General features: G+C 42.0%; 1 protein-coding gene across 4 annotated transcripts in view; it reads right to left on the bottom strand.

Annotated features, from left to right (window-relative positions):
- Nucleotides 1-15,094, bottom strand: part of ABCC9 (ATP binding cassette subfamily C member 9) — a 915,119-nt gene that overhangs the window by 769,571 nt on the left and 130,454 nt on the right. For all 4 annotated transcript variants that reach the window (XM_086920457.1, XM_086920444.1, XM_086920437.1 and 1 more), the window contains exons 8-11: nucleotides 13,704-13,838; nucleotides 11,643-11,805; nucleotides 9,184-9,224; nucleotides 7,594-7,736 (exon numbers count right to left, since the gene is read on the bottom strand). In XM_086920457.1, the coding sequence (XP_086776583.1) occupies nucleotides 7,594-7,736; nucleotides 9,184-9,224; nucleotides 11,643-11,805; nucleotides 13,704-13,838 (482 nt within the window). The remainder of the gene's footprint in view (nucleotides 1-7,593; nucleotides 7,737-9,183; nucleotides 9,225-11,642; nucleotides 11,806-13,703; nucleotides 13,839-15,094) is intronic.

Here is a 15,094-nt window from a genome sequence, read left to right as displayed (position 1 = left end):
TAAGAGTCGGAAAGTCCCAAATAGATGGGCTCATCTGGTTAGAGGGAGAGGGAGACAAATGTACTTCGTGAATTGCAGGTGCACCGGCTACCGTAAAAGAGGCCTGAATGGACTGGATTTTGTTCGGGAAAAAATTGGCCAGCTCGGTGATCCAAGGCTCGGAATGGGTATTTCTAGGGGTGCACCAGGGGGAGAGGTGAAGTCCTTTACTACTCTAAAGATCTCTTTGCAAGAGTTGGAGGCTGCATCTATTCTTATAGCAAAATAGGACTTCTTTCCTGCATTGATGTCATGGTGGTATTCCCTAATCAGGTCTCTATAGGCTTCTTTGGAACTAGAGTCATAGTGCCTCCGCCATGCTCTTTCCGCTTTTATGCAGGGGGCATAAAAGCGGGGGCAAACGCTCTAGAAGAATTCGTCTGGTGGGCCCGGAGGGGAGCAAGTTCATCCAATTGATGGGTAAGCCGGGACTGCAGATGTTCCAGATCAGTCTCAAGCACCCCTGTCAACTAGCAAGGGTGGGTACATAAGGCCTGCGCAAGCATATCGGGAGAAACCCTATGGAAGGCAATGACATCCTGCGCTTGGCGGGCGGGCCCGCTGGGCGGCCCTTCCCCAGAATGAGTGATCTGGAATTCCACTAAATAGTGGTCGGACCAAAGGACTGGTGGAAGGAAAGACATCTCAATCGGAATAGTGGAGAATACCTGGTCCAGAGTGTGACCTTTACTATGTGTAGCGGCCAATAGATAGGGGGTAAGTCCCAAGGAGGAAGTGATGTCCGACATTTTGATACTGTCAGTGGCGTCTTCTATGTCCATGTGAATATTTAAATCTCTTACAAGTAGACAGTGATTGGACCTAAGGCAAAGCATGGAGATTACCGAATGGAGTTCTTCAAAAAAGGTGCCCGTAGGGCCCGGAGGCCTGTAAACCAGAAGCCCTATGCAAGATTGATTAGGCGATAGGGCAAGCGAGAATCCCAAGGTCTCACAGCCCTGAATATCATCCGTAGGTATGACAGAACACGCCGTACGCTTGTCAACCACCATGGCGACCCCCCCCCCGCCCGATCGCTCTGTCTTTCCTAAAAAAAACGTGGCTGGGGGGGATCGCAGTGGCAATATCTGGACCAGAGTTCTCTCCCAACCAAGTTTCAGTCAAGAAGAGACATGTGGGCTTTTTATCAGTAAGTAGGTCATGTAGGTCCAATGCATGCTTTCCCAAGGACCTGGTGTTTAGTAACAGACAGTTGCTCTTAGTGGGTAGGGGTTTAGGGAGGGAGATGGCCCCTTTGCCAGGTAGCCAGCCACACCCCGGGCAGCGCCTGTTGCCTTTAGGTGGCGTGGGAAAAACCATGCAACAATTGGGTCTAAGGTCCTTGAGAGCGAAAAGCTCCTCCTGGGTATAACTAAGCATCCTAGCCTGCAGAGCCAGCCCGCCCTGCACCCGTGCGCCTCCAGGACGCTGACGGGCGCAGACGGGCTTTCCTTTGGCGCTCTTTAGGCACCTCCGCTGCACGCGTCCGCTGCACGGAGGGGAGTGCACCTAGTTTTACGGCGTCGCTGGCCGGCCGGTGAGTCAGCACCACTAGACTGCCGCCCCACGGGCCTGCCTACCCCCAAGATGGCCGCCAAAGAAATGCACGCCTGCAGGTCCCAGAGTACCCTTCAGCACCTCGATGTACCGGCTGAAAGGGTAGGGACACTGCGGGCAGAGCAGCGCGAACAAGGGTGAATCAGAGATAAGAAATCTAAAAGTGCTGAGACGCCTAAGGTCACCCGGCTTTCCGCCTCAGGTGCCTGGGAGGAAAACAAAAAGTGCAAAGTGCAATGAGTAGCAGCAGAACAGAAAGCTAGTAGTCAGCTTCTAAAATACAGTAGTCAACAGCAAAATAAGATACAATACATCAGGTAAAATCAGGTTAAAATAAATGTTAAAATCCGCTCGTAATCAGCGCAATATTTATCACTCGCCCACACCCGGCTTCCGCCTCAGGGGAAATGAGAGAAGTGTGGGCAAAAAGCCCATTTATTTAGAGAGCAAGGAGTCATTAGGTTGAGTTAGCATTCAAGGGATTGTGTTAATGGTTATACACGAGCACATTGTTTAAAAGTCCAAATTATTCAAAAGTGTACATGGCCATCATTGTGTTTACACCCTGGTCCCCAAAGTAATAGAATCTTTTGTTTGTCTAACTTGAAGTTTATCTCCTGCTCATTTAAAGCAAGTGCTTGATATTCGTATTAAAGTGTCCACATTTAGGTCTGTCCCTGTTACTTTCTTATGCAAACTTTGCAGATTCTTGATGTTCTTTTTTGAGCAGAGCAGCATGTAAAAAAATATTATCATCCAGACATGAGAGGGACAGTGGCAAGGGTAGCTCATGTTTATACAGGATAGGCTTTAAGGCAGTGCAACTGGTGCAGCCGCACTGGGTGCTGACCTGTGGGGGGGCACTGACTTTACAGGGGCCGTGATTTAAAAACACCTGCTGCAGATTTCCTTGATCATCCAGGATTCAGGCAGCAATTAAAATCTCATGATAAGTCTTGTGATTAATGTTTATGCTGGAGAGATAGATCAGAGTTTTGTCTAGTAGCAGTTTTGGCTCTCCATAAAGTAGCCCAGAGGTTTAATATGCCTGCTACAAAAAGCAGATTTGTATTTTATGTGGATAGCTGAGTGAATTAGTAAAGCCAGCCTATACCAGCACTTTAAAACAAATGGGCCCGATTCACAGAATTAGCTTAAAACAAAATCCTAAGCTTACTACCATTTACTCATTTTGGTATTCACAGAAGGCACTTACTCATTTTGGTATTCACAGAAGGCACTTACTCATTAATGAGTAAGTGCCTTCTGTGAATACCAAAATGAGTAAGTGCCTTTTGTGAATACCAAAATGAGTAAGCGCCTTCTGTGAATACCGAAATGAGTAAGTGCCTTCTGTGAATACCAAAATGAGTAAGTGCCTTCTGTGAATACCAAAATGGTAGTGAGTTTAGGATTTAGTCTTAAGTTAGTTATGTGAATCGGGCCCTATGTAAGAAAGGGTCTATGGAGAGATGAGGGGCACTTTTGCAGGGTTGTAGTGAGGGAATCCAAGGAGGAGGTCATATGGAGGGGCGCCAAAAACACGTCACACAATGTGTCACCAGCACAAAAGCTGGCCCTGTTTCTATGGTCATTATTAACATGAGAAAGTTACCCAGGATGTTTAGTTAGCGATTTGTGGTGATGTGGGGCCTTGGCCACAGCAATGTTTTTTTCTGTGAACAATATCTCTTTGACAAACATAATACTGCGGCTCCTGCCTTTTTTCACCGAGTCAGAGGCCTCGTCTGCCATCTTAGGGAAATGGGGTGAATAGTTCTACTAACAATATCTCTGTGGCGGCTGTTGTAATACTTACTATTACTTTATTCAAAATTAGATATCATATGAGAATTCAGATATGTTGCTTGGCATAACTATTTCATTATCAAATTGGAGGCAGATCTGGGTAACATCTGCATTTATATTAAACCGTTTTGGTATTGCTTACTCAGGTATTATCCAAGTGTCCTTATCAATGAAACAGAAAGGCAATAAAGATCCCCAAATGCAGTCTACCGAGGAATCTCAGATATGCCCAAAAGTACTCTGGCAATACTGACAATGTAGGTTTAGAGTGTAAGGAAAGAACTTATCCAACTGAGAAACTCCACATTCTTATAATTTTTCAAGAGGAATTTAGTGATCCAGTGTACCATAGTTAAAAATATGCCCATGCATAATATGTAGTTCTTCTTTAGCCATTATTGAGTGACAACCCTGCATAATTGTGTCATCCAATACTCAGCAGATGAGTGCTGATCGACCCCCCTTCTAACTCACATCAGTCAAAATGGTGCCTTCCACAATGGCCAGTGTTTGTGCACTCTCGTATACTTCACAGAATACAGCCCCGCTTCAGCTACGTTAGACTTACATAATATAATATGGGTGTGATAATTAGCACAGAGCAAACTGAATTAGTGTGGCAAGGATCAGTAGGTGCTATTATGTGGCTATGATCGATGGAGAGAGTCAAATGTCTAGGTACATATCTATAACAAGTACAACATATGGGGAGAGGATGTAGCCTAATGGCTTGAGCGGAAGTCCTGGGAGCTGGGGACCCGGGTTTGAGTCTTGGCAGGAATACTCAACATCCTGTGATTCTGGGCATATCACTTAACTTCCTGTGCCTAACAAAAATGAATGGTCTATCTGGAACTGGAGCTCCTATCAAGCGCTCTGATACCTTTGGGTCTAGTTCTCGCTATATAAAACAAAAACAACTAATAAAGATGGTATGTATAGATTTACACTTGATTTAGGATGAATGAACTCAGTAAAGGGAATTTTTTTAATAACCTGTGGTAGAGAATTCCAGGGAAGAGGTCCTAAGATGTTACATGACACCTTAAAAAGCACAGGGCTACCTGGTTGAGACAATTGGTTTAGTATGATAAACTATTAGAGAGCTTGGTTACATGCCATGAATAGCTTTATATGCAAGTGTCTGAAAGCTAGCATTCTACCCTGTAATACATATTTAAAGTATGGCTAGCATTATTGAACTTTACAATGCAGCAGGGTAACTGTGAAAATATAATGGGTGTAGAGGGAATAGTGTAGAGGGAATAGTGAACATGCAAGTATCTCTTTACCCAAAAGCCAAACAAAGAACCTCATAAAACATAATTGCTGTGTTAGAGCTCTTCCGTGGCCAGATAAGATGGTCTATGAAAGGAAGTCGATCCTTTGACACTTTTTTCTGTGATGAAGTTGCACTAGGTCTTTCAATCATAAATTCATTGAAAAATTGATTCAGAGGCACTTTCAGTTTTATTTCAATCATGATAAATGCAATCATTTGTCGGTTTGTAAGGTGAGCACTGGTGGCAGATTTACTTCTTTGGGCACAACACAATTAGCTCAGTCATCTACTTTGCATCGAAGGGAGATCCAAAAATAGAACAGTATAGACTAAGATATGGTGCTAATTTTCTCTACGCCCTGCGCTGGTGCATTTTCTTCCTTGCGTCAATGCACACACACTTTCACCATAGAGCAAATATGTGTGTGCCTCCTGTCAAGCATGGGTTTTTTACTGAAAGGGTAGCCTTCATGTACAACTATGTTCAATACTTTTCTCACTATATATGTATACAGTACAGTGCAACACATGTGTAAAGTTAATGCAATGTGGAGAGCTTTAAAACTTGATCCACTGTTACACCTGCATCAAGAGGTGTAAGTGTGTGGTGCACATTCCTGTCCAACAATGTTAGTAGATAGGGATTTGCGTCAAAACCCAAGTGTGGAACACCCTAGTGCCACCCATAAAATATCCCCTTGATGTTAAGTAGCATATAAAGCTACTTTACCAACTTTGCAAAGCCAATCAGGATTTGTGTAGGAAGGTAAATACAACACATTGTACCACAAAGTTTTGGTACATCTGGGCCGAGTGTCTGTAATGTATTAAGGATATCAAACACATATTTTTAATGGCAGATCAATTTGAGCATTGTGTTGCACAAGAATTTGGTTGCTTTAAAATAATTGTACTTTATTGGTTCAACAATCTTGCTAAAGGTTTTAGATGAGATTGATAAAGATTAGTTAAACTGCAAAATAATACTGTGAGCATCTAATGCACCTACATACAATTGTTATGAATTGTGAAATTGTAATTGGACAACACAGATCCCCCTTAGGATAACAATTATTCATGTTAAACCATTTAAAATTTAAAAATATATAGGCAACTTGTGCATATGTGAAATAAGGGTGGGAATCTTAATAAAGTTCTTTTAGGCCCTAGCAATGCAATAACGGCATTCAAAGATTCTGGCACTGGTGTCCTCTAGCACCATAGACTTTATGGAAGAATCAAGGACCATGCATGCTAGTTTCCTTTAGCCAGATATATAGTTTGAACCAACATCAACATTATGGGCATGTCATAACACAAATTTCATGACGCTTAAAAGTGAAAAGACATTAACTAAGGTAGACTGCATCCCTTTAGCCAGATAACTGTTGGCCCATCTGGTAGTCACCCCCAGTTTCATCAGCTGCTGTATGCAATCTAGACAGGAATCTTTCAAAGACTCCAATCACTAAACCAGGTTTACCTCTCTTCCACTCACAAAAGCCCTTAAGGACTTACTTGTGCTTTTCTGTATAACCACAAATCAGTCACTAAGATTGTGGTGACCTCCAGCTTGACTACAACAATTCTGCGTACCTAGGCATATCAAATTAACCATTGCTGCAGCTGTTAACAATCCAAAACACAGTCACCAGACTTACCCTAAGTCTGCCTATTGAGAAATGTGTCCTGAATCATGTTTTTGAACTCCACTAACTGCCAAGGGCCGATACCATTTTTTTGAAAAAGTTTACTCATCTGCTTTTGCTTCATACATCGAATGAAAAATACTTCTTATTCCTCCAGTCTCACTTTGCCAGATAACGGAAAGCTCATACTCTCAAGTGACTTTTTGAATATTCCAGTCACTCATCGGTGGTAGTTTCTGTAACACTCCTTCCCACCCTAAAAGTTATACTGGGGAATCTCCTGCCACCCACAGCCAAACCAATTACCATTCCTTCTATAAACATCTGAATACTGTTTATTGCCTAGGTGCCTTCCATCTGCCTTGCCCACCAGGTTCCAGAGTTCAGATAGGGCACACTGCCCTGGTCTGTGCCATAACGCACCTTTAGTTACCAAGTCAGTGCACCCCATGCAATGTCATGCCCCTCCTGATGGCAGCGCGTTAGTGGAAGGTAGACCGGCTGTTTAAAGCTGTTAGTCTGTTTTTCATGGTGCAGGTGACAACCAACCTGCTTTTGAAAGGTGAGGCAGTGATCTCCACAAAGGTGGGAGCAGTGAGTTCTTGCACTCATCTGCAAGTGTACATCAGGAGGGTACATAGCACCCCCATTATCTCCTTTCAAAGGGCACCCTTGAAGGGAGCACTGATTGTGGGTCACCTTTTCGTGGCGCACAGTTAGTGGACCTCCTGATGATCTGTTTGCCTTTGAGCCTGTGTCTATAATATGGCGCAGGAACAGAAGCAGGTCCCATGCCTATGACGGTGTGTCCCTTTGAGGGCACAACTCTGCTACGTGTGCATCAGCCTAGTCTGTATCACAGAAGGATCCCCTTCTGTAATACTGTAGTGCCCCAGGGGTGCCAAAAGCAGGTATACATGCCTGTTGTGCCCCAAGGGGCACATTTGATAATATTGCCCAAGGTCTTGGTCACATCCACAGCGTTTGGACAGCTTTCTAAGTCACTGTCACAATTTACAGTTTTCTTCTATTGATTTGTTAATTGAATAAATAAATTGCTAAAAAGTATAGTATGAATTAGAAAAGTAGCACTTTCCATTTCCATCCACACATAACACAGCCTGTTGTAAAGAGACTTACACCAAAACCAAAGACACAAGCACATTATAGAGTGAAAACAATTACGTTTTTTTATTACCCAAGGCATTGTCTTTGTTGTCAGTATTGTCTAGCAGGAAAAGGACTGGTTTTAAGTACCTCACTAGTGCTTTGACTGCAAATCTGACGACAGTGGAGAGCAGGAACAGTGGTGTGACCAGGATGTGGAACAGAGACAAAGATGCAAAGGCGTTTGCTGGTGTCAATGGTTTTGTGCTTACATAGGCATGGGTAACAAATGTCTGCAGAACAAAAGAAAATATATTTAATAATATTCCAAAAGTCAGTCAACTGTACACATAAAAATACCATTATATTTAGAAGAACCTAAAACTCAGGGGTCTGTAAATGTCCCTCCTTATGAGTGGGCAAATAATTTCAATATGCGCTGTACCAAGAGTTACAGGATTATTGGAAATATAAACTTACGTTTGTTTCACACGGGGATAGCAGCTGAAATTTTAATTTAAAACACTGGGGAAAAAACATGCATAAATCGTCATGGAAACACTAATTCCTGCACAGTATTCCCACATCTAATTCTCATTATTTCCAATCCCCAGAACTAACAGAACGCCTCAGACAACTGTAATTCTGGGGAGAGGCGTAGTTTCGGAGGGAGGGTTGGGGGTGTTACACCCCATTCCCAAATGTGTTATTTAATAAATAATAGGGTACAGGAACTTTTTGTTGAGTATGGTAGGATGTCTGTTGGATTTTATCCTGGATCTTTAAATACTCACTCTCACAAAAACACACACAAGTCTCTGTTTTGCAGGTCTTAAAACATGGTTCTTTTACAAAATGCTGTGTTTTAAGTACCCCTCACAATCCACACTCCTTTCCCTTTCCACTGGTCCTTAAGCCCCCCTCATGAGCTGCTTCCCATATAATGATCAACATGATATGCTAGCTTGATTGTCGGAAAATCTGAAGCTCACACTCCCACAGTCTTACCGACCACCAAGCTACGCCCCTGACTCTGGGGTTGGGAGAATAACAGGATTTACCCTAAGCCACTTATAATGAGGGCCTTCTTCTTTTACTTTAGGAACACTTAGAGTGGCTGAGGTATATTCATAGTTTTGAAATAGGACATCATTCAGAGAACAATACATTGCTAGAGATTTTTACATACTGTTCTGCACTTAGTCACACCACACACAGAACTGACTCAAAACCAAACACAGAACACTGAAACTGCAATGATAGCAGGCACAAAAAATACAGAAACATGCTAGGTATCCATAATTGTATCTTTTTCGCAACAACCACTTAATCAGGGGCAAAAGTATTGCCAAACTATTGGCACACATGTTCTTTTGTCCTAGGTGGTTTTTGTGTGTTGTATTAGCACAACAGTATAAAAATCTTCCCTAGTTTGCAGTTCTATGCAACTTCTCTTTGTCATGGGATGGCTCCCTTCCATTTGCTCCCCTCTGTCAAAGTATGATTTTATGGTTGGTACTGTTATTGCCTCTACCTTACCCAACAAAATACATTCCACACCATTACATAATCTGAATGACAACCAGAAAGCTATCCCTACACCATTTCACATAACCTATGAACATTGTTTTTTAGTAAGCTACAGGAACACATAGTTTTTTACAGTGGTTGAATTGTTTCAATGTTTCTGCACAACAATATAAAGTAACATGTATTTTAACAAAAGTTAAGGTGACTTACTGCAAGGACTGCTGCAATTGGTATTGCTGCATTCATAAAAACTGCAGAAAAAAGTTCACAAAATAAGTTAGACTGAAAAGTAGATACATATCTTTACTAAAAACATCTCAATAATGTGCATTAGCATTAAAAAAGGGGGAGACAGAAGCTGAGAGAGGTTCACTTAGCTCCCATTAGCCATACTGTCATAAATCGAAAAAGAGTGAACCTCACCGGTCTTGATGCCCATGTTCCATGAGTGTTATCTCAGAAACCCTCAACCAGTAATTACCACCAGTGGTATATATGAACCCCAATGAGGTGGCTTAGCGGATAGCATCATCTTTGGGTTCTGCACCTGGCTACTCACTTCTCCAGCTGAATAACACCTCTATCTAGAAGTGTCTGGGAAAAGATACTGGTGGGATCTATGCACTAAGAATAAGATCACCACCTATGCCTCAAAATGTACTTTAATATGAAAAAGCGATAGGAGTAGCTTATAAAATAGATAGAGTGATGTGGCTCAGATGCAGTACCAATCCTTTGCATCACACGTAAGTGTTAGACATGTTTCCGCCATATGTGCCCCTACAGGTCCTTGGCTTTCATCAGGATCTAATACAAATAGGTTTCTTGTGTAGGTATTGGTTGGTCCCCTGTGCGGGTAAGTACAATAACTTTGTTATTATTGAATAACAGAAGCTTTTTAAATATACAGTTGTGCTTAATCAGAGAGAGACAAGAGGTTGTCAGTACATATGCAGAAAAAACATGCTTTTTGATCTGTGCCAGTCTCCATCTAATTCAGAAGTGATGCTACATTCTGCTGCACTAGAGCTACATCTTCTGTTGGATTATCATGCAATTCCTAGGTCTCTGTAAGAGAAACAACACATTGGCTAATAAATCCATATAATGGCCCTTGCAAATGTCCAATAAAACCAGTCAGAATTAAATTAAAAACTGTGCATTCAAGAACTGTAGTGTTTCCCTGATGTCTTGTGAGGACACAGGGAGTTTCCAAAATTTTCATAGGATGAGTGTGCCTTTGCAGTATTATCAAAAGTGGATTGTTAACTCCTTCCATGCTCATGACGAGCTGAGGTCGTCATGAGCCACAGCACTCCGGTGCTCATGACGAGCTCAGTTCGTCATGAGCTGTGGAACGCTCGCATGCGGGGATAATTCCCCTGCTGTGCTGAGAGTTCCACGGGAACGGGTGTGGTCATGATGAGCTGAGCTCGTCATGAGGACAGGAGCGCCGTGCCTCATGACGAGCTCAGCTCGTCATGAGCATGCGGGCGCCGTGCGGGCCCCCCTCCCCCCCAGCACAGCGGGAAAATAACCCCCGCAGCGGAGGGGTTAAGGAGGCTGACGTTCATCGTTTCCAGCTACATGAACAGCGTTAGTGTCAACAGGTGACTGATGTTAACTTTGTACATAAAACTCTATGGCATTCTCCACTATTGTAACTACTCAACAGGAAGCGGTTCCTTATCTACCCCTACATTTCCTAACGGTTGATAGCTAGACCCTTAATCCTCACCCACCACCTATGAGGCAGTAGCTATCCTGCCATGAGGTATTTACCAATTAATATAATAGTAGTTAACATTACAAATGCAAAGTATGAGGCACAGAATTGACCAGACCAAGCATAGCATAGCCACTTGACTTTGAATTACAAAGAAAAGCTTTGGGGAGCTGTTTCCTTTCAAATTAGAGCGTAATCAACGTGCATGTGCACAAACTATAAATTCAACATGGCGAGCGGATGCCAAACTCCATAACAAACCTTTTGATAACACTCCAGGGGCACACCCACTCCAATGTGAATTTTACTAAGTCACCCCAGTGGAGATCATATATCCTGCTTGTGGCAATTACTGGTTGAGGTTTTCTGAGAAACACATGTGGAACTCTAGCATCTAAACTGGTGTGGTTCACTCTTAATTGATTCATCTCAGTAATGTGCTTCGTGTTTAAAATAAAATATATAATGCATATGTATCAACAGTCAGGTATATCCATGTAAAGCTTGTTGTCTGGTGAGTCTTTATGGGCTTCAGACTTTGTGCTGTGTCATTGTTGCAGAAAGGAATTTCACTGCCTCACTGAGGTACCTAATTCATCAGCATTGTGGAGGTGGTGAAATTACGGTTGGCAGGATGGGAAGGGAGAGGGGCAACGCCAGAACACCACCTCATAAAAAAAAGAAAATTAAGCAGCAATCACAGTGGGGTAAACACCATTGTCAAGAGCCAGTAGTCATTTTCCCTGTAATGAAATGTCAATGGCGAAATGTCTACAAATCAGTCGTTTATACCAGTGTATTCTTGGCATAAGAGAACCGCATTGCTCCATGGTAACTAACTGTGATATTATTTAATGAACATGATCCCTTCTGTTTGGATAAGCTCTTGTAAACTCATTTTAGGTATTTTACAATCTATTCCCTCAATAGAATATTTTCTTACTTGAAAGAGATGTGTGAAGCGCAAAGGTTTTGAGACTTTTCAGTTCCTTCATTCGTGTTTCCTCCACGCTGGTGCAGAAAATGTGTTCCCAGGCATACAATTTCAAAAGTTTGATGCCTTTCAGGATCTCATTGGTTTTCTTTAATCTCTCAGTAGAGTAGTCCTTTGTGGGTAGGAAAAACATAATACAGTCAAGAGACACCAAACAACAACAAATGAACATGAGATGGAGGGATAGCTTCACATGTACCTAGACTGCACCAGCTGCTGCTGCAATACCCTTGAATTGGAATATTGATTTTTTAAGTTTTATCTCGGCCTGGGCAGAGTTAAAAAAAACTGTGCCACTCTCCAAGGAGTTCCACAGGTAGTGGAGTGAGCTAAGTTGCACTGCTCGTGCTGATTTTTAGTACCAGGCGTTTGTCCCACGCTGTCAATTCAGCTTGAAAGGCACCACATGCAGCCCAAGAGGGCGCAGCTTCTTTCGATCGCTCTATTAGATGTTCTACTCGAGGGCCAGCCGCAACTGTGCGCATTGAGAAATCTCACCAGGATGTGGTCTAGCCTTGGATATTCCTTGCTCGCCAACTTAAAATTGGGGCGCTGCGAAAGAGGAAACAGTCCACTCCACTCCGCTGCGCAGAGCTTTCTGGAACTCCGTGCTCTATGCGTAGTGGGAAAAACTCCACAAACTCCCCAAGAAGAACGGAGTTTGCCGCCCAGGCCTAGTTCTATTCATTTGCATTTATGTACCAGATAATACCTCACTCAGATCAATGCTTGCCTGATTATAACAACTTTTTCTGCGATTCAATATTTGATTGAAATTTTCTTATGTTTGTATTTTGTTTCAATGACATATCCTGCCTGTATCCTTTCTTTATCTGTTACATAATTGGTAAATCATAGTTTACAAAAAGATTTTAAAAAAAGACGCCTAAGTTTACATCCCGGTAGCATAGTTTTATAATTGTTGCATATCTTTATCTTCAGCAGAGGACAAGGGTAGATCAATGATGGCACAAACAAAGCTAAGGCACCAGGAAACTTCAATAGGTGATTGGGTGTCGAAGAGAAGGATCTTCACTGTCCATACTCACTTCAGTGTGCTGAGGGGCAGTTTCTTACAATAGGAATATTAGGTTTTGGGTGTGAGCATATGTATTTCTTTGACCTTTAATGTCACAGGATCACCAGTCACCCCTCAAGGTAGTGAGGTCACTGGAGGTCCAGATGCTCCACTGTCAGTCTAACATATTCTTGAAGTGACCTGGCCCTCTTGTATTTGTGATGTTATGCTTTCTTTCTCTTTGAGCCCGCAAAGATTGAATCACTGTCTTATATATATTTTAATCAGTATATGCCTATATCCACTTTATGTGTTTGTTAGAGTGATAGCACCATTTATTCCCAACTACAATTGAGTCTCATTGGAGGAGCTCAAGCAGCCATCTTGGGCTTAGCTTTGCAGCACATACTCTAGTCGATGTTTTAATTGTTCAGGACTACAATCTGCCTTTAATTGTCTTGGAAAGGGTTTGGTTTTCTATAATTTCAGTCAGTTAGTACTTGCATAATACAAATGCAGTAATTACACAGTTGACTACATTTTATTTGCAAGTCCTGAATGAATTAGAGTAAAAATAAAAAATGGAAAAATGGTGGAAGTTGGCTGCATGGTGGTAATTGGAGGCCACTAATGTAGGAATTTAGAAGAAGCATTCCAAACTTTCATTGGCCTGTAGAAAGAAAAATGCAGGAGAACATTTATGTAGTCTTGAAAACTAACCTCACACCTTTCGATCTCTACAGTTGCAGTTTCTATGCTGTTGTGTTTGAACTATGGACTCACGCTTAGTCAAATTTAAGGTAGGCAAAAACCTGTCATCACTTGTAAAAAGAATGGGGAATATAAACATTTGCAGAGAAAACTTGACAGGGTAACATCCTAAACATATTGGAAGAACTACTTCTGCTTGTATTATGTTCATTATATATGTGTAGTATAACAAGGATTAGATTATTGCTAATACACATTAATAGCTTGAAGATTTTACTTACCAGGGTGCTCTTCTGAGCATCGGCCAGTTTTGTAGCTATGAAATACTGAATAGGAGCAAGTAGTACAATAACAGCCGCACCCACAAGTGCACTGACGTCCAGCAGCTTATAGAGAAGAATCACACCCATTGTAATCTACGAGAAAAAAAGATGTACTTTAACATGGCCAATGTAAACAAACAGGAGAGGGAAGGTAGAGTAGTTCAGAAGGATTCGTACTCCAGAAGCTAATTCGTATAAACAAAAGGAATCCTCCTTGAAATGACAGGAAAGTGTTCACCACAGTGGTATGGGAGCACTTACTGTTTCTTAAAATACCCCTCACACACCAAAAGGCCCCTTGGTGTCATGCTTCATCATAGGGGTCTTCGCATCCCTCAAGCGGGATGCGGCGTGCTGCGACCTACGACTACGCGGGAGCACTTTTAGTTTTTTGACTATATGTGGTGCATGTGAGTGGGTATGTTTATTATGTTAGTGGTGGGATTTAAGTGAAGTAGTTAAAAAGTACCTGGCTCGTGGGTGTAGTAGAATTTTTTTTTATTCATGGCCCCGGGCTGGTACTAATAAAAGAAGTGAAGTGCGAGGTGTGTATTGTCGTGATTATGGACAACACCTCATGTGTGCGTCGACATGTTTCGGAGGCAAAGCTCCTTCTTCAGGACAGGGGCACAACTTCCCCACCTTACTCACGTTTCACTAATGGTTTACAGATGTATTAATGTGATCCAGCGGAGCAGCGTGTGGGGCTAGACCGAGTAGAACTACTCCCGAGTTTACTGCACAGTAGCAGTTACCCCTCAGACATTCTGAATGCTCATGAAGCAAGCAAGCACAATTACATAAGTCATGCAATTTGTATTTACTTGAGCTGAACTGCTGTAGACACATAATAGCCTATATATACCCGCACATATTTATAGTTTTTTCTTCACTTTTGTTAATCACATTAATACATCTGTTCGACCATACTCTCACTACAATTACGGTACATTCTCTGTTTTGCACAGGTGTTGACATTTAAAGACGCACTCAAAATTAAGGTCTTCAATGGGGTAATTGGGTGTGATTTTGAAAACAACAGACTACACCACACAGATGCAATGTATAATGTATATACTGTGTAAAGCAATATCTAATTGAAATACCAGAGTGGAAATGTACCCCGTTCTTAAGGCCTGATTTAAGTTTTAGTGGGCTTTGAAATTCAGTTATAAAGAGAATTTATTTCCCTAAGCGAGCTCATCTTCAAACATCAGTACAATAAGTATTTCCAAGCATGGCTTTGCAAACATGAAACGATGCTGGTTCCTTGGCATCCTCACATAAATGTAAATATATTTCTGCTGGCTAAGTGTAGCTTTTAATTATGGTTTTCAAAAACATGACCT

The sequence above is a fragment of the Lissotriton vulgaris genome, chromosome 1_1 (genome assembly GCF_964263255.1).
Source record: "Lissotriton vulgaris chromosome 1_1, aLisVul1.2, whole genome shotgun sequence".
In the NCBI taxonomy this organism is placed as follows: domain Eukaryota; kingdom Metazoa; phylum Chordata; class Amphibia; order Caudata; family Salamandridae; genus Lissotriton; species Lissotriton vulgaris.
Note: the sequence above shows the minus strand (reverse complement) of the source record. Positions and strands in the feature narration are given on the sequence as shown.